General features: G+C 39.2%; 2 protein-coding genes across 10 annotated transcripts in view; both read left to right on the forward strand.

Annotated features, from left to right (window-relative positions):
- The first annotated feature begins 457 nt into the window (after positions 1 to 457).
- Positions 458 to 6446, forward strand: park7 (parkinson protein 7). Its single transcript, XM_017451145.2, has 6 exons — positions 458 to 687; positions 2358 to 2459; positions 2846 to 2905; positions 3744 to 3813; positions 5940 to 6026; positions 6161 to 6446. The coding sequence occupies exons 1-6, from the start codon at positions 598 to 600 to the stop codon at positions 6319 to 6321; spliced, it is 570 nt and encodes a 189-aa protein (XP_017306634.1). The 5' UTR covers positions 458 to 597; the 3' UTR covers positions 6322 to 6446.
- Positions 6447 to 6832: 386 nt separating this feature from the next.
- kcnab2a (potassium voltage-gated channel subfamily A regulatory beta subunit 2a) overlaps positions 6833 to 25215 on the forward strand; it is a 78487-nt gene continuing 60104 nt past the window's right edge. Inside the window, exons 1-3 of one of the 9 annotated variants that reach the window (XM_047149580.2) lie at positions 6833 to 7003; positions 8409 to 8464; positions 15172 to 15368. The gene's annotated coding sequence lies outside the window, so the exon portion shown is untranslated. Of the gene's footprint in view, positions 7004 to 7473; positions 7593 to 8408; positions 8465 to 8836; positions 8858 to 10638; positions 10806 to 15171; positions 15369 to 25215 lie in introns of those variants that run through there. The other 8 variants (XM_047149581.2, XM_047149577.2, XM_017450664.3 and 5 more) reach the window with 8 other exon arrangements.

Raw genomic sequence — 25215 nt, forward strand, 5'->3', positions numbered from 1 at the left:
TGGGAGGGTTTCAGATCGTTGTATGAGTGCTTTTCGACATCAAGGTTGAATTAAAAAAAATAAATGGTTGTAGAAGATAAGAGAAGATACACAGACTTTCCAGAGAACAGTGAAAATAGGGATTACAGATTCACAAAACATTTGATCTTTTCGTAATAAATGCTGTGTCTTTAATAAGCACGTTTAGCTTAACAAGAAACTGTCCTGATTTACAGTTTACCCGCTTTCTTTTTATACATTTTATCTAGTTTTGATGCATGTTCTAATTGAAGTTCATTTTTTGTGCTTTATTTAACTAGTCGTCTTTTTGTAAGTATATAAACTGTTTTATTTTCTTATTTGCGAATAAATACTTTACACTTCATGATTCTATTATCCCGGAAACGTGACTTTTATTGTATGCAAAAAAATCAAATTGCTCTTTACTTCCTACATAACTGCGCTACCTAGGGTTTGACATAAAGGCGTCTTCACCCTAGCAAGTGCGCTACATGTAAAAATTTCAGGCATTTGGAACTCGGTCGTGATTTTTACGGCTATAACTGAAGCGTTCTGCTCCGGTTTCTCTAGTCTCTCCAGCGTGTTTTGGTGAAAGTCATGGCTGCAAAGAGAGCCTTAGTGATTTTGGCGAAGGGGGCGGAGGAGATGGAGACAGTGATACCCGTGGACGTCATGCGCAGAGCTGGGGTTTGTAGCCTATTTAGCGCTAACCTGGTTTAGCTAGCTAGTGCGCTAGCGCGGTTGTATGACGTTCTCCAGTCTTGCAGACATGCAGGTTGTTTGCACGGATTGGGTTTAATGTTTAAATTGTGCTACTTTAAACTTAAATGCATTATTATTTTATTTTCTCTTTCGGCAGTGAGAAGTAGCTAGCGGAGGTTAGCTACATTATCCGGGTATTACGTGTATACATACTGGACTAGACTGAGGAAGGGTTCAGGTTAATAAAGCTAAATGTCAAAGTGTGCTGCGGTCATGATTATGGACTTTGGCATTAATCTCACCGAAAAGCACACACAAACAAAACACTGTGCTCTTCTAGCCCCCGGATTTAAATCCAGAATCAAGTTTTTATGAGGCTTTCCATCCAGCGCTTTATTATTCTTTATTTTATTTATTATTTTTAATAAGTCTAAGCAAAAAGACGATTCTTATTGGTGAGTTGAATTCCCATCACTAAAATATAGAAAAATCGGTGAAGCACGAGTCTTGTCATCTATTCAAATTCTTTTCAGCAATTCCACATCCCGTCTTTATTGATCAAATAATTATTTCAACTCCGCAAATAGTCGGTTCTTGTTGGAGAGCTCAGTCAAATGATACGACCCACTGAAAAGAGACATAATTCCCATCACTACCATTTAGATAAATCGCTGAAGCACGAGACTTCTATCCCTAACGTTATGTGTTTTTAAGAAAGCATTTTTCTTTTCTTTTTTACTTTCTCGTCTTTATCGGTAGAGGAATTTCTCTATCTTCGGCAAGAGTCGACTCTTATTGGTGCACTGAGTCAAATAATCTGACTCGCTCAAAAGCGCCAGAATTGCCACCAGTAATATTTAGATAAATCGCTGGAAAATGAGATGCATGTCCCTCACTTTATCATGTTTATTATTATTATTATTATTATTATTATTATTATTATTATTTATTTTTAAATCTCTTTAATTGTGTTTATTTTTTAATCTTTTTTAAAAATCTTGCTTTTGTCAAAGGAATTTTTCCAACTCAGCAAAGAGTCGATTCTTATTGGTTTGCTGAGTCAAATACATTGACTCACTAAAAGAGTCAGAATTCCCATCAGTAATTGGCTGTTAGAACATTTTCTTCTATATTTCAGCCACTTGTCCAATGATTAGTGATGGGGGGTTGGGTTTTTTAAATGAGTCAAATTATTTGACTCAGCTCCCCAGTGATTTTATTTTATTGATGCAATATCTGGCTTATTTGGTGAGTCAGATCATTTGACTTGGCTCACCGGTACGAGTTGACTCTTGGCTGATTTAGAGAAGTTATTTTATTGATAAAGGCAAGCTGTGAAAAATATGAATGGAAACTTTTTATTTATTTATTTATTAAATTATAAATCATAACGTGAGGGACATAAATTTCATGTTTGCTGTCCCAAGTCTTTTTTTTTCCTCCAGTGAATCAAAATCATTTGACTTGGCTTGCCAATATGAGTCGACTTCTTCAGGTTGACTGGAAATATACAGATTTGTCATCTTTACGTCTGTCAGTAAAGAGTATTTAATGCGTGTGTTTAAGCCTCTCGTGTGTGTGTGTGTGTGTGTGTGTGTGTGTGTGTGTGTGTGTGTGTGTGTGTGTGTGTGTGTGTGTGTGTGTGACTGTGACAGATCGCTGTGACTGTAGCAGGACTGACGGGGAAGGATCCTGTTCAGTGTAGCCGTGATGTCCTCATCTGTCCAGATTCGAGCCTGGAGGAAGCCTCGAAACAGGTCAACATTCACTGTCTTAGAACAACATAAATATAAAACATAATACACACTGATATGATGATGATGATGATGATGATGATGATGATGATGATGATGATAAATGATTGTTGCTACGTCTCCCCCTGGTGGAATTGTCCTGACCCTGCAACGTTGTTCTATTTGATTTCAAGATAACTTAAAACATGCATTTATATTTTTAACCCTTCTAAGTGTTTCAGAAGCAAATGAGTAAACCGTTTTATATTCAGACCTCTTTGTATTTGTTAAATTGTAGTCAATCAGAAGATAAAATGTAAACGATAAAATCAGCAGTGTTTGTTCTTCTCCACAAACTCTTCTCTTATAAACCGGGTTTTAATGTCACTGACAGTAGAATTCCCCTTCAGGGCCCATATGATGTGGTTCTGTTACCTGGAGGACTGCTCGGAGCCCAGAACCTGTCCGAGGTGAGTGTTTTGGTTTCTGTGCCGTTATTTTCACAAAAGTGTATTTAAAATGCATCTAAACATTTTAATATTTCTCTAGTTTTGTTTGTTGTCTGACATTTTGAGCATTTATGCATTTTATTTGTTTGTATAAATTTTTATCAGTGTTTATAAATAAATGTTTGGATTTTGAACAGCCCCCCCCCCCCCCCCCCCCCCCCCCCCCCGGATTCTTGATTATCAATTTGTTCTTAGTATTTTATCTTAATTACATATTAACTTTTATGTTCATTTTAGAATGATTCATTTTTAGGAAATCCATTCCATTTCCCCCCCCATTTTCATTGTTATATAAAAGTGATATCTTTTAAAGTAAAGGTTATCTAATATTTCTCATTAAGTATATTATATAACAAATAAAATAAATTTTCTGCTTAAGATAAGATTTTCTGCTTAAACAAACAAACTGTTTGACTTGGAAACGTGATGGTCAGAGATGTTTTGGCTCTGACCTGCTGTCCAGCGTATGTCAGTGTTAATTTTTCCGGGCTCGAAGCACAGTGGGGTTCGGGCCACCCCAATTTCTGCACATTCACGTATGCAGTCAAATCAAGTATAAACCAAGTTCTCAATAATGGAACAGTAAATCAGTGGAAGGAATATTCCTTTGGTTTTTTACTCAAGTATATTACACATGCCGATGTTCCTGACATAATATAACATCCAAATGTTGCATTAGTCTTAAATGATTCATTAGGTCATGAAGGTTCACGCAAGAAAATTCATAATGTGTTCAGGATGTTAACTTTGTGTGCTCTCTCTCTCTCTCGTTCTCTCTCTCTCGTTCTCTCTCTCGTAGTCTCCTGCTGTGAAGGAGGTGTTAAAGGAGCAGGAGGGCAGGAAAGGGCTGATTGCCGCCATCTGCGCAGGTACTGTTTAATCCACCGCATACCTGATACCTCGATGGCTCTGCTGCACGTGGTGGCTTTGCATACAGGCTCAGAAAATACACACACTCTCACTTAATAGCGCATGCTAATTGAAAGTGTCATTTCATCGTCTCATACTTGAGTGATCTCACGACTGCAGTGGCATTTTAGCCTCTTACAGGTTGAATTTTTTTAATAATTTGTCACTGATTGAATTAGCAATGTCATGAGGTCATGTCATGAAGCTAATGGCATGATTACATTAAGGACGTTCTAAGGATTTACTGAATCTTTTTTTTGTGTGCGCGTGTTAATTTGGGTTAAAATGGTTGTGTTTTCAAACTGATCTCATCAGTCAGTTTCATAATATCTTGAAGAAAAAGGAACTTATTTCTTCATGTGATCATCAGGAAATTTGTATGATGAATATAATATAACTTCCTGTTGTGGAATACGTCATACATATGAGTACTTCATAGGAGTGAAGGTGTGAGTGAATAAAATAAGAGGCCCCCCCCCACCCCCTCCTTCCTTGATAAGCAGCAATGAGAAGACTCGGAAAAGGGTGGTTCGAGTATGAAATGTGTTAATATTCAGTCCTGAGACTGCAGTCATGCTATCGTTTCTATTTCTATCACAAAGTCTACAGCAGATCAATAATGCTCTTCTCATTCCAGGTTTCCTGATCTGTTTAAACTCTGAACTGCTGATCAAATATGTTATAGTTTTCAAAAAATAACAGGATTTTCTTTTTTAATCGAAGTATGTACTTGTGTGAAGACTAAAGTCACCTTAAAGTGCGATACAGAGTGCAAACAAATTATTATTATTATTATTATTATTTTATTTTTTATTTTTTAAACAAAGAAATCAATACAGTGTTATCTAATATTTCTGACATTCAGTTTCCTTCCAGCTCTTTGGGCCACGTTTAGAAAAGCACTCTGACTGCCGGCTTGCTGACTCTGCACTCAAGCTCACGAAAAGCTTTAATATAAAATAAATAAATAAAATTTCTGCTTGGCAGTTGCTCTGGTACGGTATAAATATTACAGGACCCTTAGATTTGGTAATGCGCTCTTACAAAGGAGACTGAGGACACGAACGGTGACCGCAAGAGGTTTGTTCTCAGGGAAAATGTTTCCCCTTCACGCTTTCACAGCTTCACCCCTTTTCTCTGACAGTTTGATGCAGTACCGGAGAGCTATACACGCTATAAAATAAGCCAGTGTGTGAAGGAATGCCAAAGGCACCACGACTCACTCATTACATACTCCTGTGGGATCTTGACTGATTTTCTAGGACACTTTTTTTTTTTTTTTTTTTTTCTTTTCTTTTTTTTTTTTTTTTTCTTTCCTTTTCCTCTCCCTCTCTCTCTCCCTCTCCCTGCACCGTTACCCTCAATTCCCAACGTCCTTCACGGCGTCCTTCATCGGCAGTGCTAATGACACGTTAACGTATAACTGTAATAACGTTCATTATAGAATGGTCACGTCTACTGCTTTTTACTGTTACTGTCTGAGAATGCAATAAGGTTTCACTGCTGTAAGCCATAGCTTTATATTTATTTGTTTGTTTTAAGTTCAAAAAGACAAACATTTTTCATCGGATATCAGCAGTTCCTTGTTTGTGAAATCAAAAATACACACGATGCATTTATCTTGGTTTAAGGCAGTGCAAGAAAATGAGGCGTTAAAACATTTCTAAATTCCGTATGGGTATTTTTTTTTTTTTTTTTTTTTTTTTTTTTTTTTTTGCTTAGGGATAATTCAATGAATAGGGTACAGGCTGTGCATTATACAGCAGCCTCCAATCAAATGTTTTTTACATAAATGGTAAATATGAGCGCCGAAGTCTGTGAAAAATTGTCTGTTTAACCTTTTGATCTTTTTGTTTTAAAAAAAAAAAAAAAAAAAAAAAATGGCAGGACCTTGATTGCACAGCCTTCTTTGCTCATATTTACCAAGGGTGCCAATATTAGTGGAGGGCACTGTAAGTAATATTCAGACAAGATTAAAATCATATGTCATGACATTTTAAGAAAGGGTGGAGACAAACAAATCTGTGTATTTAAAGAAAAAAAAAAAAAAAAGATGCTTGAAAGGGTTAATTATTTTGGTTTACAGGTCCCACAGCACTTTTGGCTCACGGAATCGGTTTCGGCAGCACAGTCACGACCCACCCGGGTGCTAAAGACAAGATGATGGCTGGAGGTAAGGCCAGAAAATCTTTCTAGAAGTCTGTATTTGCCATTTTTTGTTTCCTGACTTGTTCCAGAGTGGCTTGTAGTCAGTTACATGGGCTGTAAGGGTGGTGTGTTTTTTTTTTTATTTTTTTTTTATTTTAGATCACTACAAGTATTCAGAGGCCCGTGTTCAGAAAGATGGACACCTGATCACGAGCCGAGGCCCGGGCACCAGCTTCGAGTTCGCCCTGACCATAGTGGAGGAGCTGCTGGGTGCCGAGGTGGCCTCTCAGGTCAAAGCTCCACTTGTCCTGAAAGATTAATCAAGATGAATTCCTCCGAATGCTAATAAATTAACTGCACTTCATCGTTAAACAGAGCCGCACACATCTGTGAGAATCACTGTATGCTTTACAGAAGAATAAAAGCACCTTATTTTGAGAAAGAACTTCTGTTTGTTTTTTGTCTAGTGACTGCATGTTTAAGCACCTTTCAATTTTCTTTCTTTGCCAAAATGAAAACAAAATTGTGTGAGAAATCTTGTGATGTATAACAATTGTCAAATTAAATCATATCTTGCAGTTTAAAAAGAAAAGACTATCATGAAGATGTAAAAATAAAAACGTTAGGATGCAGTATCAATGTCTGAACGCCATTTTCTCGCCAATCACAGCACAGAGCCGGCATTCCAGTGGGCGGGGCTAGTGTGTACGAGTGTGCGTTGACGATTGGAGACCTATTCCATGACTGACACTCACAGCTACTAATTAGACACGTCGGTTTGTTTTTTTAAAAAAATAATTATTCGGGTTTTTTTGTCACGTGCTTTCAACGAGCCAATCAGACTTACTCGGCGTGAAACCAGCGCACGTTGTGTGGCGCGCGCGTATGATGAGAAACCCTGCTTGATGCCTGGCGTTTTCAAAATTGGACGGTTATCGGGGTTTTTTGTTTTGGCTTGTGTGCACGCGACGCGAATCCTGACCATTATTTATTTTTCCTGAGGTAAGTTATTACTTGCATAACTCGCCGGTTAGTTGCGGATTTCGGTTGTTAAAAAATACCAGTTGCGACCATTTGTGTTGTATGTTGAGGCTATAAGGCTCACTGAACCAAATGAACAAAAATAAATAACGGTCACTGGATGAGTTTTAGTTAAACGAGCTAGAAATTGAGCTCGCGCGAGTTAGCTACTTGGCTAGCTGGTTTTGTGTAACGGCATTGAAGTGATGGAATTTTGTATTAGCTGATGGGTTTAGCTGCTTGAGTGAGAGAATGTGACTTTAAAACAAACCAGCATATTTATTTAAACTAAAAAAAAAACTACACACACATTCTATAAACAAAATGGTGCGTGTTCATGTCAATGTATGTCATCATTCATCTACATACTTATGTGCCAGTTTATTAGGTACACCTTCCAAGCAGATGCACAAAAGTTCAGCCCTTCAATCATTTATTTATTATTTGTGTAGTGCAGGATGTAGAATTATATCCCCAGTTAACGAGCCGGAGAGGACCGTGATGAGGGATGGTTGAACTTCTGGAGAAGAAACCTTGAGAGGAGCCAGACTCCTCGTCCATTGTTTGAGTGGTAGGTCGTTCCCAGCTTAATGCTGACAAGGTGTTGATAGGCTGGGAGTGTTTATCACCGTGTTTAAAAACATCAGTGGTACCACAAACTATCACTACTGCCTCAGGTTCACTGCTGAGAACCACCATGTAAATAACATCAGGACAGCTGTGGTCCTGCTTGATGTCCTGCTGGGTTTCCTGCCAAACCATGCATAGCAGCAGATGTGCTCTAGGCAGTTATTATAAATGTATAAAGCGATCCTATATCTGTAGGTTTAACTGTAGCAGTTACGATTTCTGACTTTTCGAAACACCTGAGAATTTCACTTTTCTGCGTTGTTTCTCAGTAGGTTTGACTAAATTTGAATAAAATTCGAGCCAGTTCACCGAAGGGGAAAGGACAGGTGGCGTTTTGGTAGGCGAACTCTGACTTGGGAATTACAGTTTGAGCACCATGATGCTTATCATATCGATGATAAATGATGTCAATACACTTTTCGGAGGTATTGGCAGTAGTGTTGTTGTTTACGTTTCTAGAATAAATTAAAATGTCCAGGGTAAAGGTCAGGAACCTGTGTCTTATAGTACGATTGCAGTGTATTAATATATGCGGCTATATATAGCTAGCTTCACCCGGTTCTCGTTCAGAGAAATGCAGAAATGTTATGCAGAAATGCTCTGATGTGGTGGTTAGTTTCACACGTATGCAAAACTGTTTTTTCTTTTGTGTGTGTGGCAGACCCGAACAGGAAGACGAGTTCAGCAGTCCATCACATGCCGCATCATGATTTCTCACTGACTCACTCGTTTTTCCTGTGCTTTCCGTTTCTTTCAGCTGCAACTTCAAAGACGTTAGTTATCTGTAACTGGGTGGAGCATCAACTTTGTGCTGTAGGTATTCTTTCCGATTTATCGTCACGTATCTTCGTGAGTACATTTTGATGAACTTACTGCTAACCGCAAACGTTGGGCCTCGTTACAGCAGCGTTTTTCGTTGGGCAAACTGAACTGAAGAGTCCTGCCAAGTTTCTGTATGTAATTTAAATTAGTTAAGTTTTGAGTAATTTTGGCACCCCAGATGGACTGGGTTAAGATCTATATGTCTGTAATCTCTCCCGTGGGACTTCACTATCTAAGCAACAGATAGGCCGTGTAGGAAGAAGGCATTGCAGACGCCTGTTATTTCAAAGCTCTGTCTTAGTGGTCTGTTACGATTGGGGAGCCCCGGGGTGAGAAGAAAGACTAAAGTTGGTCTCCAAAAGAACCTTGAGTGAGTGAGAAGAGGTAAGAGAAGTGTGAACTGATTGTAATTGTATAAGGGCTATGTATAAGGTTCATAAGACTGTTTGATGAAATTGTATGTGTTGTGTGAGTGAAAGTCCTGCAATACCGCTGGTGAAAGATTCCAGGGCTGGATAGGAAGCAGGTGGAGTTGAGGCCTCAAACCCCAGATACCGGCCACTAGAGGTGGCGGCTGTATTGGTGGGGGACCCCTAATACTGCTGGACCATCTGACGGTCACACCCTTTTGTGCTCGTTCCAAAACCATGGGCATTAACATGGTGTTATTCCCCCTTTTCTGTTAGAATAAGCTCCACTCTCTCTTCTGGGAAGGTTTTCCATTAGATTTTGGTGCGTGGATGTGGGGATTAGTGTTCATTCAGATACAAGAGCGTTAGTGAGGTTGAGGTCAGGTGCTGATGTTGTGATGGTGAGGAGGCGCCAGTTCATCCTAAAGGTGTTCAGTGGGGTTGAGGTCAGGGTTCTGTGCAGGACACTCGAGTTCTTTTACCTTCTTCCAACCTTAACACACCACGTCTTCATGGTGCTCACTTTGCACACTTTGTGTCATGCTGGAACAGTGTTTGGGCCTCTTAGTTCCAGTGAAGGGAAATTTTACTGCTATACAATCGTGTGCTTCCATCTTTGTGGTAACAGTTTGGGGAGGATCCGCATATTGGTGTGATGGTCTATAAGTATACTTGAGCATTGTTAACCTGTGTGGGAAAACGCCACTGTCAGCCATTCAGGTGGATTGTTTGTAGTGTTTAACTGTATTTTAAACTAGTTGAGGATGTATATTTCTTGGTAAATTCTTATTATGCGACAGGAAGTTTTGGTCCGCTAAATTGGTTGGACAAGCAGTGTGCCAAGAGTGCTGATGTTTACTACAGCAGCACTGGGACATGTTACTCTTTGTATCACTCCGCTTAAGTTATCAATCCTAGTATTGGTTTGTTACACTAAAACCATTACTACACTTACTACAGGCTGTCAGACAGTCTGTGCATTGGCATGGAAACATGCAGCTCTCGTTATTTTTGTTTTCAAAAATAAAGATGATATTTGTCCATTTAAAAAATAAGAAAAAAAATTGTTTCAGTAATGTCAGTTACCCAATATTAATTTCTTTGTGCGAACGATTGTATAAACGCAATATCTCACACGCTCGCTGCTGTACTGAATATCAGCACGGCTGTAATTACCCGTGATTACCTGCGGCCTCGTGACTACAGTCGAACCACGGGTGTGCCGATGTTCATAACTACAGTTCTCTTGCTAGTGCGATGTTGCTTAAATGTTGTTTATTTGTTATCTTTTAACCTGTTCTCACAAAGGCTTCAAGGCTACATTGTAATACGAAACACACGAATAAACAGGACAACTGCTCTTAAGGGTTTATTTGTTTCGAATGAAACAGTGTTGTAACGTTCAGACGGACCGCTCGTGCTGTCGGGCCGGATCGATAAGTTGTCCAGCATGAGTGTTCTTTAATGCTGTACTAACAGAATAAAGTAGCGCATTGATTGGTTATTATTTGCAGAACACAAACAGCTAATATCTTCTAACCACTTAACGGTAATAAATCTCCACTTTCTTTTCAGGGTGTAAAATCTCCGGTGGAGCAGGGGCTTGAGGATTTATAGTAATTGAATATTGTGAATAAGTGTAGGGCGTTACCAGCTCTGAGGAACAGTAGTTTGTCCCAGTGGCACAGTTATTAATAGGGTTAATAATGTCAGCGCTTTATATAGATCAGTCATTTTCAACCTGCGGCTCACCATGGGACTTCAGAGCGGACGGCTTCGGTTTCCAACTGTAAAGTAATTACTAAAAATGACAACACCGATCACACTTTTGATCTACTGCTAACGTGGTTTTGTAGGACAGATGAACACGTGTGGAGAGAGCGAACTACCGGGGCCGTTTATTGCTATACGCGGCTCTATAGGTAAAAACATCATTTTTGTAATAGATACACAGAAAAAGGTTGCAAAAAAGGTTTATGTATCTTGCACCCCCAGGGTGCCTCCTTGTAGTGACAAAAGAATAGAAATCGCAGGTAAATTCTGTAACTAACGCAAGATCACGAAAAAGCGGTGATCATGAAGCTTTCGTTTCTGTCTGGGGTGGGGAACAAAACGCAAAAAAGAGATAAATAATAATGCTAATTAATTGGATAAACTAATGCTAGTCCATCCAAGTAAACTAAACTTGGATTCAGTCAATTTGGCAGTGCTCTTTCTTGATGTAATGAAATGGAAAATGTTTGTGGCTAACTAACTAGCTAGTGTCTACAGTTACTTGTTCCGGTTTTTTTTTGTGTGTGTGTGTTTTTTTTGTTTGTTTGTTTTTTGCTTTTGTTTATTCCTGACATCCAGGATAATGTTAATTCTGTTTATTCTTGCATATAAAATGATGATATTGGGTGGTTGGAGGTGTTTGAGGGAACCCTAACAGATGTTCATAATTGGCTATTGGCAGCACAGATATTGTTTGCATGCAACATGTTTGTCGTCGGATGGTTCATGTGGATGTGTAAATGCTCAAATGTACTTGTTTTTATCTGCACATAAGCATAAGATGGCTGCCATGCATAACTTGTGGTCGTTTGGCACATCACTTGCGCATGTCCTTGAATGTTAACCTGGATGTTCTAGATTTGTAAAAACATTTGATTGTAAGCAGAGCTTGTGCGTTTAATTACATTTTAGAGTTAGACTTGGAAACCTGACTGAGAGGGCTGTATTGGCTCTGAAGTGCCCTCTAGCGAATGTCACTTTTAATCATCCAGGTGTGTATAAGATAGCTCGCATCATCTGTACGCATAGACAAAGTGGTGTGTCTGGTATAAACCCAGCTTTTACTGAGCACTTTTTATACACAGTAAATATCCTAGTTGATGTTTTAAAGATGAATGCGTTGTTGTTGTTATTAACCCTTGCCAGTTTGCACTGATTGTAGAGTCTTTACATATCCCATGACTGAGTGCTAACTAGCCTTTTGTGGCACAGATGTACATGATTGGCTTTAGAGCGAGGCTGAGGAATGGCGAGGTGCCCTTCAGACCCAGAACACAGGGTTAATTATGCGCCCTTTTGGCTGGGATTTAAAGACTCAATTTTCCAGCCACGTGGCGAGCGCTTAAGCATTTTTACTGCTTTAGAGCCCACGTGGGAGTTTTTAATCACTCATTTTCATTTAATTGTGATTTATACTACAGCGCCGTCGAATTCTTCATTCTGATTGGTCAGAAGGTGTTGATTCATTCTTTATAACAGCAGCTTTGACAGCAGTCTAGATCAATCTAAATTTCTAAAAAAAATGTAAAAAAAAAAATATATATATATATATATATATATATATATATATATATATATATATATATATATATATATATATTTTTTTTTTTTTTTTCCATTCGAATAAATTAACATCAATTCAGCTGCTACTAATTAACCAGTTTTAATTAAATTGATTTAAAAAAGAAAGGTGTTAAACACGATATTTCACAATATCCTCGATCTCTAATAAAAAGCAAAGTATGTACAGCACTTTGGTCGACTTTTGTTGTTTTAAATGTGCTTTATAAATATACAGTGCTGTGAAAAAGTATTTCCTGATTTCTTCTGTTTTTGTGTGTATCTCGTCCTAAATTGTTTCAGAAATTAAAACTTAATCTAAGAGAAACCAAAGGCAACCCGAGTAAACGCCAAATGTGTTTTTTAAATGATAACGTTATTTATCGAAGCTATCCAACACCAACTGGGCCTGTGTGAAAATGTATTTGCCCCTGTAGTTACAAATTGACAGTAGAAAGTGGAACTGTTTGGAAGACAGGGGTCCCGTTACATCTGCAGTAAACCAAACACAGAATTCCACAAAAAGAACATCATACCTACGGTCAAGCATGGTGGTGGGAGCGTGATGGTGTGAGGATGCTTTGCTGCTTCAGGGCAACTTGCAGTAATTGAGGAGGGAAACGTGAATTCTGCTATCTACCAAAAAATTCTAAAGGAGAATGTCTGGTGTTCAGTCCGTAAGTTGAAACTCGAGCAGGACCTGGATTCTGCAGCAAAACAATGATCAAAAGCATAAGAGTAAGTCCTAGTTGTAGAAGTAAGTGAAAGACTGATCTCCAGTTATTGGAAGCGTTTGGTTGCGGATATTGCTGCTAAAGGTGGCACAACCAGATTTTAAGTTTAAGAGGGCAATAAATTTTTCACATGGGTGATAGATGTTTGATAACGTTTTTTATGTGTCTGTTTTTGTTTGCTTTTGTTTTATGTTCTATGTTCATTTGAAAACTATTTAGTATGAGAGATACAAAAACGGAAGAAATCAGGATGTGGCGAATACATTTTCACAGCACTGTAATTTACTTACATAATTTCTGTTTATTTAAATTCTTACTGCTTTAGCACTTTAAAAAGGAAAAAGCTTGAACAGAATAACTTCTACTAACTACTAAAGTGAGGAATTATTTAAGAATTGAGTTTATTTAACGTTGATCTAAATTTGTGTTCCAGTTAGATAAAATAGCAATGAGCCCTGTACATACTGTACTTATAGCGAGGTGAAAGGGCTGAAAGGAGCTAAATATCGCTAGCCCCCGATGGATTTAAATCTCTGAGATATGGGAAGTCTCCGCTAATTCATCACGTTCTGATCAGGCCAAGAGTAGCGCAGCGTATGGGCCGATTGTGCAGTGTAATACGAGGAAGTTCATACGGCCGTCCCACTGCAAGGACGTGCTTAAGCTGCGATGTGTCCGTGACGGTACTGGAATCGAGCCAGACTAGAGACGATGCGCAGAGCAGCGCTGGAGCTACTGCAGTCCCCAAGCCTCTGCAATGTAGCAGTGTATTAATGTGAGCTGTGTGGGGAAATGTTACAGCCTGAACAGAGAGAAGGAACAACCTGGCATCACACACACTGAGTGCTGCAGTGTCGACTTCATGAATTTTTGAATCGAGTGACTCTGCGGAATCAAGGCAGTGGGTGGGTGGGGGGTGGGGGGTGCAAGCCAGCACTGTTAACCTGGCCATGTCCAACGCATAAAGCGGCAGTGTGTAGGAACGCAGATGGCGTCGGTAAACAACTCGCTCACAGGCGTTTGAAGAAGAACCGGCTGAGTGTGCACCTAATAATTACAACATTAGCACTTTGTAGCAAGCCAACCGTACCTAATTAAATTACACAAATAATACTTATTCAAGTGGGGAAGTGATTCTAATCTGTTCTGTAATTCTGCTCTCTCTTTCTGAAAACAAATGCAGCCCAGGTTATAGTGTCTCAAACAAAATGTCCACCCTGAAATATGTTTATATTGAAATGTTTCTGAGGATTTTAGACATTCCAGTGCTGATTTGCTGGTCACTGATGTATTTGTCTATCTATTTGGCAATGTATTTGTTTATTTATATTTTATTCCCATGCGGTGTTTTCACTTGCGTGTCACTGACGTCACATGGGGAAGTCATTATCCTTGGCGCATTTTTAGCGTAAACACTGAACACAAAGTCCCAGAATGCAGTGCAGCTATACGGTATAACGTTGTCGATACTCTGTGGTGATGGTGTTGACAGAGGGTAAAAGTTTAAGCTTTGGAAGCTGATCAGATTGCGCAAAGTGTGCACAGATGTGGAGGTTAGAGAGCTGGACAGGTTAAAGTACTAAGGCGCCTCGGCATCAGTCCCCTCATGTCCCATGGGATAGGCTCCAGGCCCTCATGTGACCCTGTGTGGGAAAAGCGGTATGAAAAATGGATGGATGGATTCAGGTGAAATGCTAAGTCATGCCTAATTTGTTAACTGAACAAAAGTGGAGGAATTATTATTATTATTATTATTATTATTACTTATAATGTAAATATTTCACCAGCCTAGTGATCCAGATATTGCAACACGGAGACACAAAGTGACGCTGCTAATTCAGAGTGTGTTGCAAGAGCTTGAGAGATATTGTGTTCTTTGGAAACGGTTTCAGCAGGGGTTTGTTTTTTTTTCCTCCGGTGTCTTGCACTGACTGTTTGTCCATATGCTGACTCTTCCTCTGACTGTGCAGAGAGGTAGGGTGTGTGTCTGTGTGTGTGTGCGAGATATGAAAAAGAGGGAGCGTTGCCTTTAATGCATCCGCTCCCTGTTCTATTCTCTCACACACACACACACAAGACTCACTGCATTCTCTCTCTTTATCTTCTCTGCATTCTCATCTTTCCCTCCATCTCTCTCTCTCTCTCTCTCTCTCTCTCTCTCTCTCTCCACCCCCCTTTCCTCCCTTCCTCCACCTTCTCTCACTCTCTCTCACGCTGACAGGAGAGCAGCGCGGCTAGGCACGGCGAGACCAAACCTGCTCCCCACCGTCGTCTCGTTCTGCCCCGCCGCCTCTCCTCTCCTCTTCCTCCTCCGCCGTCACCGCTGCCGGCTTTCTTTCTCCCGCAAATCAAAGGAGCAAAAATCTGTCTGCACCCGGGCCAATCTCCTCCATCGTCAAGCGTCGGCAGAGGACAGAGGTGGGTTCTCGAACAACATCGCTAGATCTGTCGTTCCATCCTCCTCCTCCTCATCATCTTCATCTTCCTCTTCCTCGCGCAATGCTTTTGTGTGTGCATGTGTGCAGGTTCTATCGCTCTCATGCCTCTTATCTGCATACCGTATTGTACCGGGGTTTTTTTTTGTTGTTTTTTGTAGCATGTCATGCTCTCATGTCTGTTCGAGACAGGATTCAGAAACCAGTTGCACAAAAACTCAGACGTTCGATTGACGTGTCACCTGAGCGCTGCAGTGCACATGCATTTTACGCAACACGGTAACGGTACAGAACTCCATTCAGAGGTTCACGGCGGCGTTGTTCATCGGAGGGCGGCGTTCGCTTTAAGGTTGCTCGAAGTGGTTGCCCGAGTTGCGGCGCGTGTGGACGGGTTTGCTCAGCATGTGGGCGCAGGGCCAAGGCTTGGGGAAGGGAAGGTAGGCGCAGGTCACAGGGTTTTGGTGCAGTAAGTTATAAACCAGAGCCAGAGAAAATCAGGTGCCTACATTTCCTCAGGCCAGCTTTCTCAGCAATACAACATGACAAATACAAGGGCCGTGTTGTTTTGCATCATTTATTTTATTTTATATTTTTTTAAATAATAATAATTCCAAGCAGACTCCGTTTCACGTAGATTTAACTGCAGCATGTTTAATATTGCAGGAATACTCCAAACAAACAGATCGAAATCCTCAGAACAGAGCAGTGAGCATAACCTGTTTGGTGTTTTGATTGAATCTGTAATCTGGACTCTGAAATTGGAAGTGGACTTTTGATATTGTAATAAGTAATTACGTTGGTTATATTCAAGGTCAGAGGGAGGTGACTGAAATGGTAATTCAGTCTTTGTATTATAAGGAGTTAAAGCCTTACACACATGCTTCAGTGTAACCATCTCATTATCGAATAGTCGGTCTGCGTGCGGCACAGGGCACGTTTACTCGTTGCGTTACTTCTGTACCGAAAACAGACCAAAGTTTTGTCCCAAATGACATACTATACACTTGCACTACGTGCTACGTACTCTACCGTCTAGTGTGTGCATTTTAGAAGGGTAAAATTGTCTCAAATGGAACTCGAGCGGTTTTTTACTGACCGAAAATATAAACTGTTTCTCAGACGATGGCGCATGACGTCAAACGCACGTAATGCGATATAGCTAGCTTCAACAGAATACTCGGAGTCGACGTTACCTTTTACACCCAACATGATCTCAGTCACCATCAGACGGAGGCATAATCATCAAGTGACAGCAGAAAAAAGTGTGCGACCCCCACGTCCTCTAAGGCAGGGGACCGTTTTATATACAGTGTAGTGTAGAAGACAGTAACCTGTAAACTTTACAAGGCCAGGATTGTGTAGCATGGAAGCAGGGCAGTGATACACGAGCACAAACTTGTGTTTATATGTGCAAGGGCTTGTGGAAAGTTGTACGAATTGCTTAAAACGTTTAGTTTAAATCAAGTTTATTGTTATTAAATGCTGTATCTGCACATTTGCAGTGTAAATTCTGTCGTTTATTAAAACAGGAGCAATCTTTAAGTGATCTATTAGTAACGAGGCCACATTGCTCCTCACTCGCAGTGTAGACGTGGTGATAAACAGTGGGAGCGTGAGTAAGATCTGTAACGTCTGATTAAAACTCTACGATCAAAGTAAACACGCGTAAAACAATATGCCTAAAGGCAGTGAGGAACAGAAACCATGAGGTGCAGAGAGAGTGAGATTTTATTATTAATTTAGGACTGTAGTTTAATTATCAGTGGGTTTTTTCATGCATCTATTAAAAATAATGCATAAATACTATTATATAATATAAACTAATGTATATAAATAAATATATAACATTTGTATATAATTTTAATTGTGTGTGTATGTGTATATATGTATATATATATATATATATATATATATATATATATATATATATATATATATATATATATATATATATATATATATATATATATTACACACATATGGGCTAACAGTTGTGTTAATCAAGTTTTAGTCTGAAGTTTATATTTGTAACGCTCAGTTTGGTTTTTATTTTAAATAAACAGAAAAATGGTATTAAATTTTTTTATTTGATTAATCGAAAAAATTAAAATAATAATAATAAACGGCAGATTAATCAATTATGAAAACAATAGTTAGTCGCAGCTCTAGTCTTCAGTTTAAAGGTGCATTAGATAAGATTACTCTTTTGTTCACAAAGCTCTGCCCCCAGGATCTACCATGTCTTGTAGAGTGTCTATAAAATGACCGATGGTAGGCACATCTAAACACACGTAAGCATCGTAGCGCTCGTATGTTGGTCAATTCATCCACTCTTGGTTGAAATGCTGATTCATTAGACATATTAGACAGGTTCCTTGTGATCCTTCGCAAGAGACGGACTGAAATAGCTAATCTACGTTGTACCTAATTGCGAGTTCCGAATGCCAAAGTTAGGGCTGGGCGATACTAGGATACTTTATCATGATCTCGATATTATACGTCATGATGATACAATTTTCTGAGATATCGTTTGTATCAAGATTTTTTTTTCATTATTCATTTGTAAAAATTTCTTTAGTTTTTAATTGGACAATTTAAAAAAAAAAAAAAAAATTTGATACAGTTTTCACCAAAATAGTCCTGCGTTTCAGTGTTAATTTATTATTGTAGACATTTAAATAATGTGGTCAAATGATCTCCCTTCCTTCATTTACTGAGGAATGTGCGATTATGTCATTTTCAGCTGTTACCGGACGTTTCTCCCCTATTAGACGATTTCTACAGTAGCTTCAGGAATAAGGTGGTGCACATGTACTGAAATACTGCGCATATTTGGTGTAATTCAGGCTTTTACTTTGTGTGGAATTACAGCAGCCCAATCACCGCGTGAGAAAACAATGCCCTTTAAATTGTAGTAATGTTGTGTAAAACCTTCATGTTTTTAATCTAATAATCAATTGGCCATGTGTAAGTAAATTAACTGTTTGATGAAAAGATGTCAAGTCTGTTTGACGGTAAACATTCAGCACAACTTTTGCAATTGCTTATTTATAGCATTCAAATGCTGATGTTTCCAAAAAATATATGTGTATAAATATATATGTGTGTGTGTGTGTGTGTGTGTATACACACACACACACACATACATATACATACACATGAATACATATATGAAATCCTGTATGGACAAGTCTACGGTAATGTCGAGCAAGAAATGCATATCTGTTCTTCGTTCCCCTGAAAGGTCACATGACTCCTTGTGCACGCTCCCCTAATCCTGTGCATGTGGCTGATGCACTTTAACAGTCAATACAAGTTCGAATGTTGCGTCCATAATGCAGTAATTGCCCCAGCTAATGAAATTTTGAAATGGGTTTTCTGAAGTAATCTACTCGAGCGGAGTCTGTTAGAGTGCTCCTCCCACACTGGTGCTTTCTTCATAAACATATTTTTAAATAAATAAATAAAATGGCTAGTGTAGGTGGTGTATTTATAAAAATAAATAAATAAATGTATACTTTTTTTTCTTTTCTTTTTTTTTTTTTTTTTTTTTTTTAAAAGAAGTTTGGGGTCTGTAATTTTTTATGACATGTATTTTTATGTGTCCATGTTGGATATTTTTCTTTATAATAATTTAATAAATTCAAGTTGTATCACCCATAATATCCTCCTTTATATGAATCTTCAGTGAGTCAGTAGAATTTAGGAGGCTAAAACAGTTTTAAACAGATCAGACAGGTGTGACCGTCTCGATCATACATGCAGTTTGAGTACATTATTGAAAATATAATTTGAAGTAAAATAGTTTGCTGTGATTTTATTTTCAAAACCCTTACATGCATAAAATGATGTAAAATAGGGCAGCTTTTTACATAATATATAATGACGGGGCATTTCCGACATCAAACAGACTTTTGTTTTGGCACGCTTTTAAGACAAAGTGGGCTGGGTATTGCGTCATAAAGAAGATCTTGCGACGAGGATCAGTAGCTCTTTCACAAACAATGAAAGAACTGATTTGTCAGGTGGTATGACCTCATTAAAAATGTATTGTTATTTATAATAATGTTCACTTACTTGAAAAAATTACGTACAGGCGAGATTTCATGCACAGATAATGTAGACCGGTGTCCAAGTAGATGCTTGTTTGACTTTATAAGAGCTTGAAGAGTCAGGTGGAACAACCACGGAGTCAAATGGTGCAAGCAGAGAATTCATGGATTTAAACAAATAGTAATGAAATGTAAAACTGTGCAATTTTTTTTTACACATTTTCTGTAACAATAAATAACTTTGAAACCTAAAATTTTTCATTAATGTGTGATTGCGCCACCTGACATTTTCTGAGTGGTGAAATTTTGAGCATGTTATCTGTCGCTGACCCTTCATTTAAAAAATAAAAGTGATTATTATTTTATTTATTTAAAGCTTAGATCGTTAGGCATAGCATACCCGCTGCTAAACCGCAGTCCTCTGGAGGATACTAAGAGTCTCGGAGCATTAATGCTCTCCTCGGAGACGTTCTTAACCGCTCTCTTTAATTATGCTGCGGTGAAAATTTAGACATGGCATCTCGCTTCATTACTCCATGGAGCAGCATATTTATCACACGTGATTGATCATCATCAGGGGTGTGTACATGTGCGTCCATGAGTATTTGGAATATTTGTTCTCTCACTTGGAACATTAATGCGGGGAAAAAAGAAAGAAAAAACAAAAAACATTCATCAGGGCTGTTGAAGGTAAAGCTGAGGGCAAAAGTAAGTGTGTGTGTGTGTGTGTGTGTGAGAGTGGGATAGAGGACAGATCTTTGCTCTTCAGGGGTCCAGGATACACATCTCCACTCCACCTGTCTATTTATTTATTTATTTATTTATTTATTTATTTATTTATTGCTGGAAACCTGTAACACATAGCTGTATTGTAAATCTCATTATGTTTTTAACTAAACAGTTTAAATCTCTGGACGTTTGTGATTGTAATTTGTAATTTTACTCCAGTCATTCCTAATCCTTCATAGTTTCTGGATCTTGGTTGTCACTGCTTGAATGGCACGCCGAGTCAGCTCTTTCTCAGATCTTTCGGCTGCACATTTTTAATTGTAATCTCTTCATCGTCTTCTTTTCCCTTCCTTCCTTCACCGCGCAGGCGTGTGTTCACACCTCGCCGCATTCTTGCCATGTTTCATTAGTAATTCTGGACCATCCTTGCAGCATTTCTTCCTCCATTAGCAGAGCAGTGTTTGTCTAACTAGTATTAGAGCAACCTGGAAGGAGGAGGATTCAGTTCAACAGGAAACCTGGAAATGTCAAATATAGACACAATGCCGGTTCACAATGCCGGTAATTCCTACTACATACAGATCTTTCTCTCTCCCCCATTCCATACAGATCTCTCTCTCTCCCCTCATTCCATACAGATCTCTCTCCCCCCATTCCATACAGATCTCTCTCTCTCCCCTCATTCCATACAGATCTCTCTCTCCCCTCATTCCATACAGATCTCTCTCTCTCTCCCCCCATTCCATACAGATCTCTCTCTCCCCCCATTCCATACAGATCTCTCTCTCTCCCCTCATTCCATACAGATCTCTCTCTCTCCCCTCATTCCATACAGATCTCTCTCTCTCCCCTCATTCCATACAGATCTCTCTCTCCCCCCATTCCATACAGATCTCTCTCTCTCCCCTCATTCCATACAGATCTCTCTCTCTCCCCTCATTCCATACAGATCTCTCTCTCTCCCCTCATTCCATACAGATCTCTCTCTCCCCCCATTCCATACAGATCTCTCTCTCTCCCCTCATTCCATACAGATCTCTCTCTCCCCTCATTCCATACAGATCTTTCTCTCTCCCCCCTCATTCCATACAGATCTCTCTCTCTCTCCCCCCATTCCATACAGATCTCTCTCTCCCCCCATTCCATACAGATCTCTCTCTCTCTCCCCCCATTCCATACAGATCTCTCTCCCCCTATTCCATACAGATCTCTCTCTCTCTCCCCCCATTCCATACAGATCTCTCTCCCCCTATTCCATACAGATCTTTCTCTCTCCCCCCATTCCATACAGATCTCTCTCTCCCCCATTCCATACAGATCTCTCTCCCCCCATTCCATACAGATCTCTCTCTCTCTCTCCCCTCATTCTATACAGATCTCTCTCTCTCTCCCCTCATTCCATACAGATCTCTCTCTCCCCCCCATTCCATACAGATCTCTCTCTCTCTACCCCCATTCCATACAGATCTCTCTCCCCCATTCCATACAGATCTCTCTCTCTCCCCTCATTCTATACAGATCTCTCTCTCTCCCCATTCCATACAGATCTCTCTCTCTCCCCTCATTCCATACAGATCTCTCTCTCCCCCATTCCATACAGATCTCTCTCTCCCCTCATTCCATACAGATCTCTCTCTCCCCCATTCCATACAGATCTCTCTCTCTCTACCCCCATTCCATACAGATCTCTCTCTCTCTACCCCCATTCCATACAGATCTTTCTCTCTCCCCCCATTCCATACAGATCTCTCTCTCTCCCCTCATTCTATACAGATCTCTCTCTCCCCATTCCATACAGATCTCTCTCTCCCCCCATTCCATACAGATCTCTCTCTCTCTACCCCCATTCTATACAGATCTCTCTCTCCCCATTCCATACAGATCTCTCTCCCCCCATTCCATACAGATCTCTCTCCCCCCATTCCATACAGATCTCTCTCCCCCATTCCATACAGACCCGTCTCTTGTGCCTACTCCATCCAGACCTCTCTCTCAGGCACAAAGGCTCCGAATGAAACCAGGAAACTGCCTAATGAGATCACCGGGCCTTTCTGGTTCTTCATCCTTTTAGCGGTGCATTACGTTATAGATAATGCTGAGAGCATTCTGTGAAATGTACCCAGGGTGCATTTAAATCAAATTAATCACACATTTTAGCCAGATGTTTTACAAGTGTAAAATATATACCAGTCTCAAGTTGTCTAGTTACGGTTGACAGCCAAAAAAAAAACAAAACCTTTCCTAATACCTCCATCTGGGGCAAATACTTAACATTTTAACAGGTACGCTAGGGACAGCGTACAGTACGTGTGACGCAAATGTCGTCATCAGCAGAGTACACACGTACTGTACATGTGCCGCCAGATTTTTCTAGCCGGTCACACGTGCGCATTTAATTCTTTTGCACTTTTAGTTACTCCATTTAGTTATTCCACAAGTTGGCAACAGTAACCCAGGGCCGTTAATTCTCAATGTAGTCGAAGAAAAAAATGGCAGAGACGGAAACACGTGCAGGTTAGAAAGTACCTGCAGTTGTATAATCCTAGCCTTAAAGAGAAAAAGATTTGTGCATTGTGGCGAGAGATTGCCCAAACATCATTCTTCGTGTTGTTGTGATTCTTCTTCTTGGTCATCCTTCACACCAAAAAACCTGCTTTACTGCTCTGTACTGACTCTTGTAGGCCAGGAGGGGTGGTACAAGTTTGTCATAATGCGCATGCTTCGACTGCCTGTGTGTGCGTACATGTCAAATGGAGTATACTTTGAAAAGCTACGCATACGACTGTGCACATACGCTAGCGTAAGTGTAAAAAACCGAAGCACATTAGAGGCATACTGATTAGAAATTTTGAATCAAGCTAACACTTAAGTTCATGATACAGCTGCTCAGTTGTGATCCGCTTTAGAGAAAAACATCAGTGAAACAAAAACAATGCAGCAACTGCTGTTTCTATCAAGCAACTGAAGACGGTGTAATGAGCTGATTTGCATATTATTCACAACGTACCAATCATATTACGATCTGGTCAGTCAGAGACTGAAGACCCATGACCATCAGACCCATACGTGCATGTTGAGTTCCAGATTCGCTGTTATAATAAGCTCCACTTTTAAGGGAAAGCTTTCCACTAGATTTTGTAGCGTGGCTATGGGAACTCGAGGTCTTTCACTCTAACCTTAACACACCGTGTCTTCATGGGGATTCATTAGATTTGGAAAAGATTCATTTTTTTGGACTGTTTCTATACCAAAAGTCTTAATTTGTGTGTGTGTATGTGTATATATATATATATATATATATATATATATATATATATATATATATATATATATATATATATATATATATATAAAAATAAATAAATTATTATTATTTTTTTTAAAATTCGGACTGATTTGATTATATTTATACTTTATTAGGGGGCCAAGGTGCGTAGGCCCCCTATAGTGATTGTATGTTTTCCTCTACTTCTTCTTTTTTTTCTTCTTCTTCTATGTATTATATTAACCATGGATGTGTGTGATTTTCCTAAATAAACACTGCCGTTATAATTGTTAGAAATGAAGAAAATCATTTGTAAATCTTAGTTTTTAAAGAAAGAATTTAACGCGATGGATATCGGCTGATGCTCACTTGAGGTTTCCGTATCAGGGTCGTTATCAGAAAAGAAAAAGTGGTATCGTGCCATCTCTAACATTTAGACGAACTGTGCCAGTGAAAGAGTTGTCTCATCTTTCAAAAAAAAAAGAAAGAAAAGTTTTTACAGAGTGTACTTTTATTTAATGTGTACAAAATCCGAACATTTGCTGTTGTAAATGTACTTACTTGTTATTAAATTAAATATAATAAAACTTTCCCATGATGGCATTTGAATTAATTCATTAATTATGACCTAATTTATCACATTATGAAAATATTCTCCTTCAAATTCGATGTGAATGAAGTCGGCTGTGTTGAATCTCCGCAATGATGCGTATCACCTCAGCAGCAGTGCTGCTGTTGTTGTTGCTGTTGTTGGCAGAACCGGCAGAACGAACGTAGCTCTGCAGTCAGCCAAGCGCAGAGGCGTGAATCTGGCACGGTGTGACGTGACGTTTCTGGTGAGAGAGCCAGGGTGAACGAGGGCTTCCCCAACCTCACTGCAGCTGTGTAGGAGACATATACTGTTGCATAATCCAGCCATGCTGAAGGAACATTCCAGTTTGTAATGTAACGTACGAACACGTTTTTACGCTTTGTATGTTATGGATTGGGCAAATTTTTCCATTTTAAAAAATGAACTTATTTATAAACAGAAGCAGTGGATGTAATGGTAACTTTTTTTTATCTTAATTTTTTAAAAATCTTTAGAATATAAAAATGTTCAAATATTATGTTTTTATTTTCGTTGTTTATTTAAAACAATTAAATATAAAAATATTAATTTTTTTTAATGTAATTTTAAGTTTATGTAGCTGCTGTATTGTAGAGTGTGTGAGTGAACGTGATTATCGTCTGTTAATTGACCGTTTAAAAACGTTCAAGCCGATGGTGAAACTCAACGGGAAAAAAATATAACGAAAATCTCAAAATTGTGCACAAATGTACAATATGATAAAAAAAAAACCTCAAATTTTCCTTCTTTTCTTACTTTTGAGAATGACTAAGCTAAAATTCCAATAAATTTAAGATAAAATCTACCTACGTAAAGTAATCCCCTCTCCAGGTGCTTTCATGCTAGCAAGTGACAAAAGTGGCGACGCAACATTAGGCATGCTCGAATTCGAATAATTCCTCTGACCAATCACAAGGCTCAGATGGTACGGATACCATACCTGGAATTAGAAAACATGAAGAAAAATAAAGCTTGGAGATTGTTTGCGATCTGTTATGAGTGCTGGCGTAGCTGGTTTGCACTGCTGACTAAGTCGATACGCTGAAGCCTGGCCCGTAACGCATATAAATCCTAATAACATAGAGAAACTATGAGCGACTCGTCCCTCTCGAGTGTGAACGCAGGGTCAGGGATTCAAGCGCTCAACACTTTTTCATCGTCTGTGTTAATGTAC

The sequence above is a fragment of the Ictalurus punctatus genome, chromosome 21 (assembly GCF_001660625.3).
Source record: "Ictalurus punctatus breed USDA103 chromosome 21, Coco_2.0, whole genome shotgun sequence".
Classification (NCBI taxonomy): domain Eukaryota; kingdom Metazoa; phylum Chordata; class Actinopteri; order Siluriformes; family Ictaluridae; genus Ictalurus; species Ictalurus punctatus.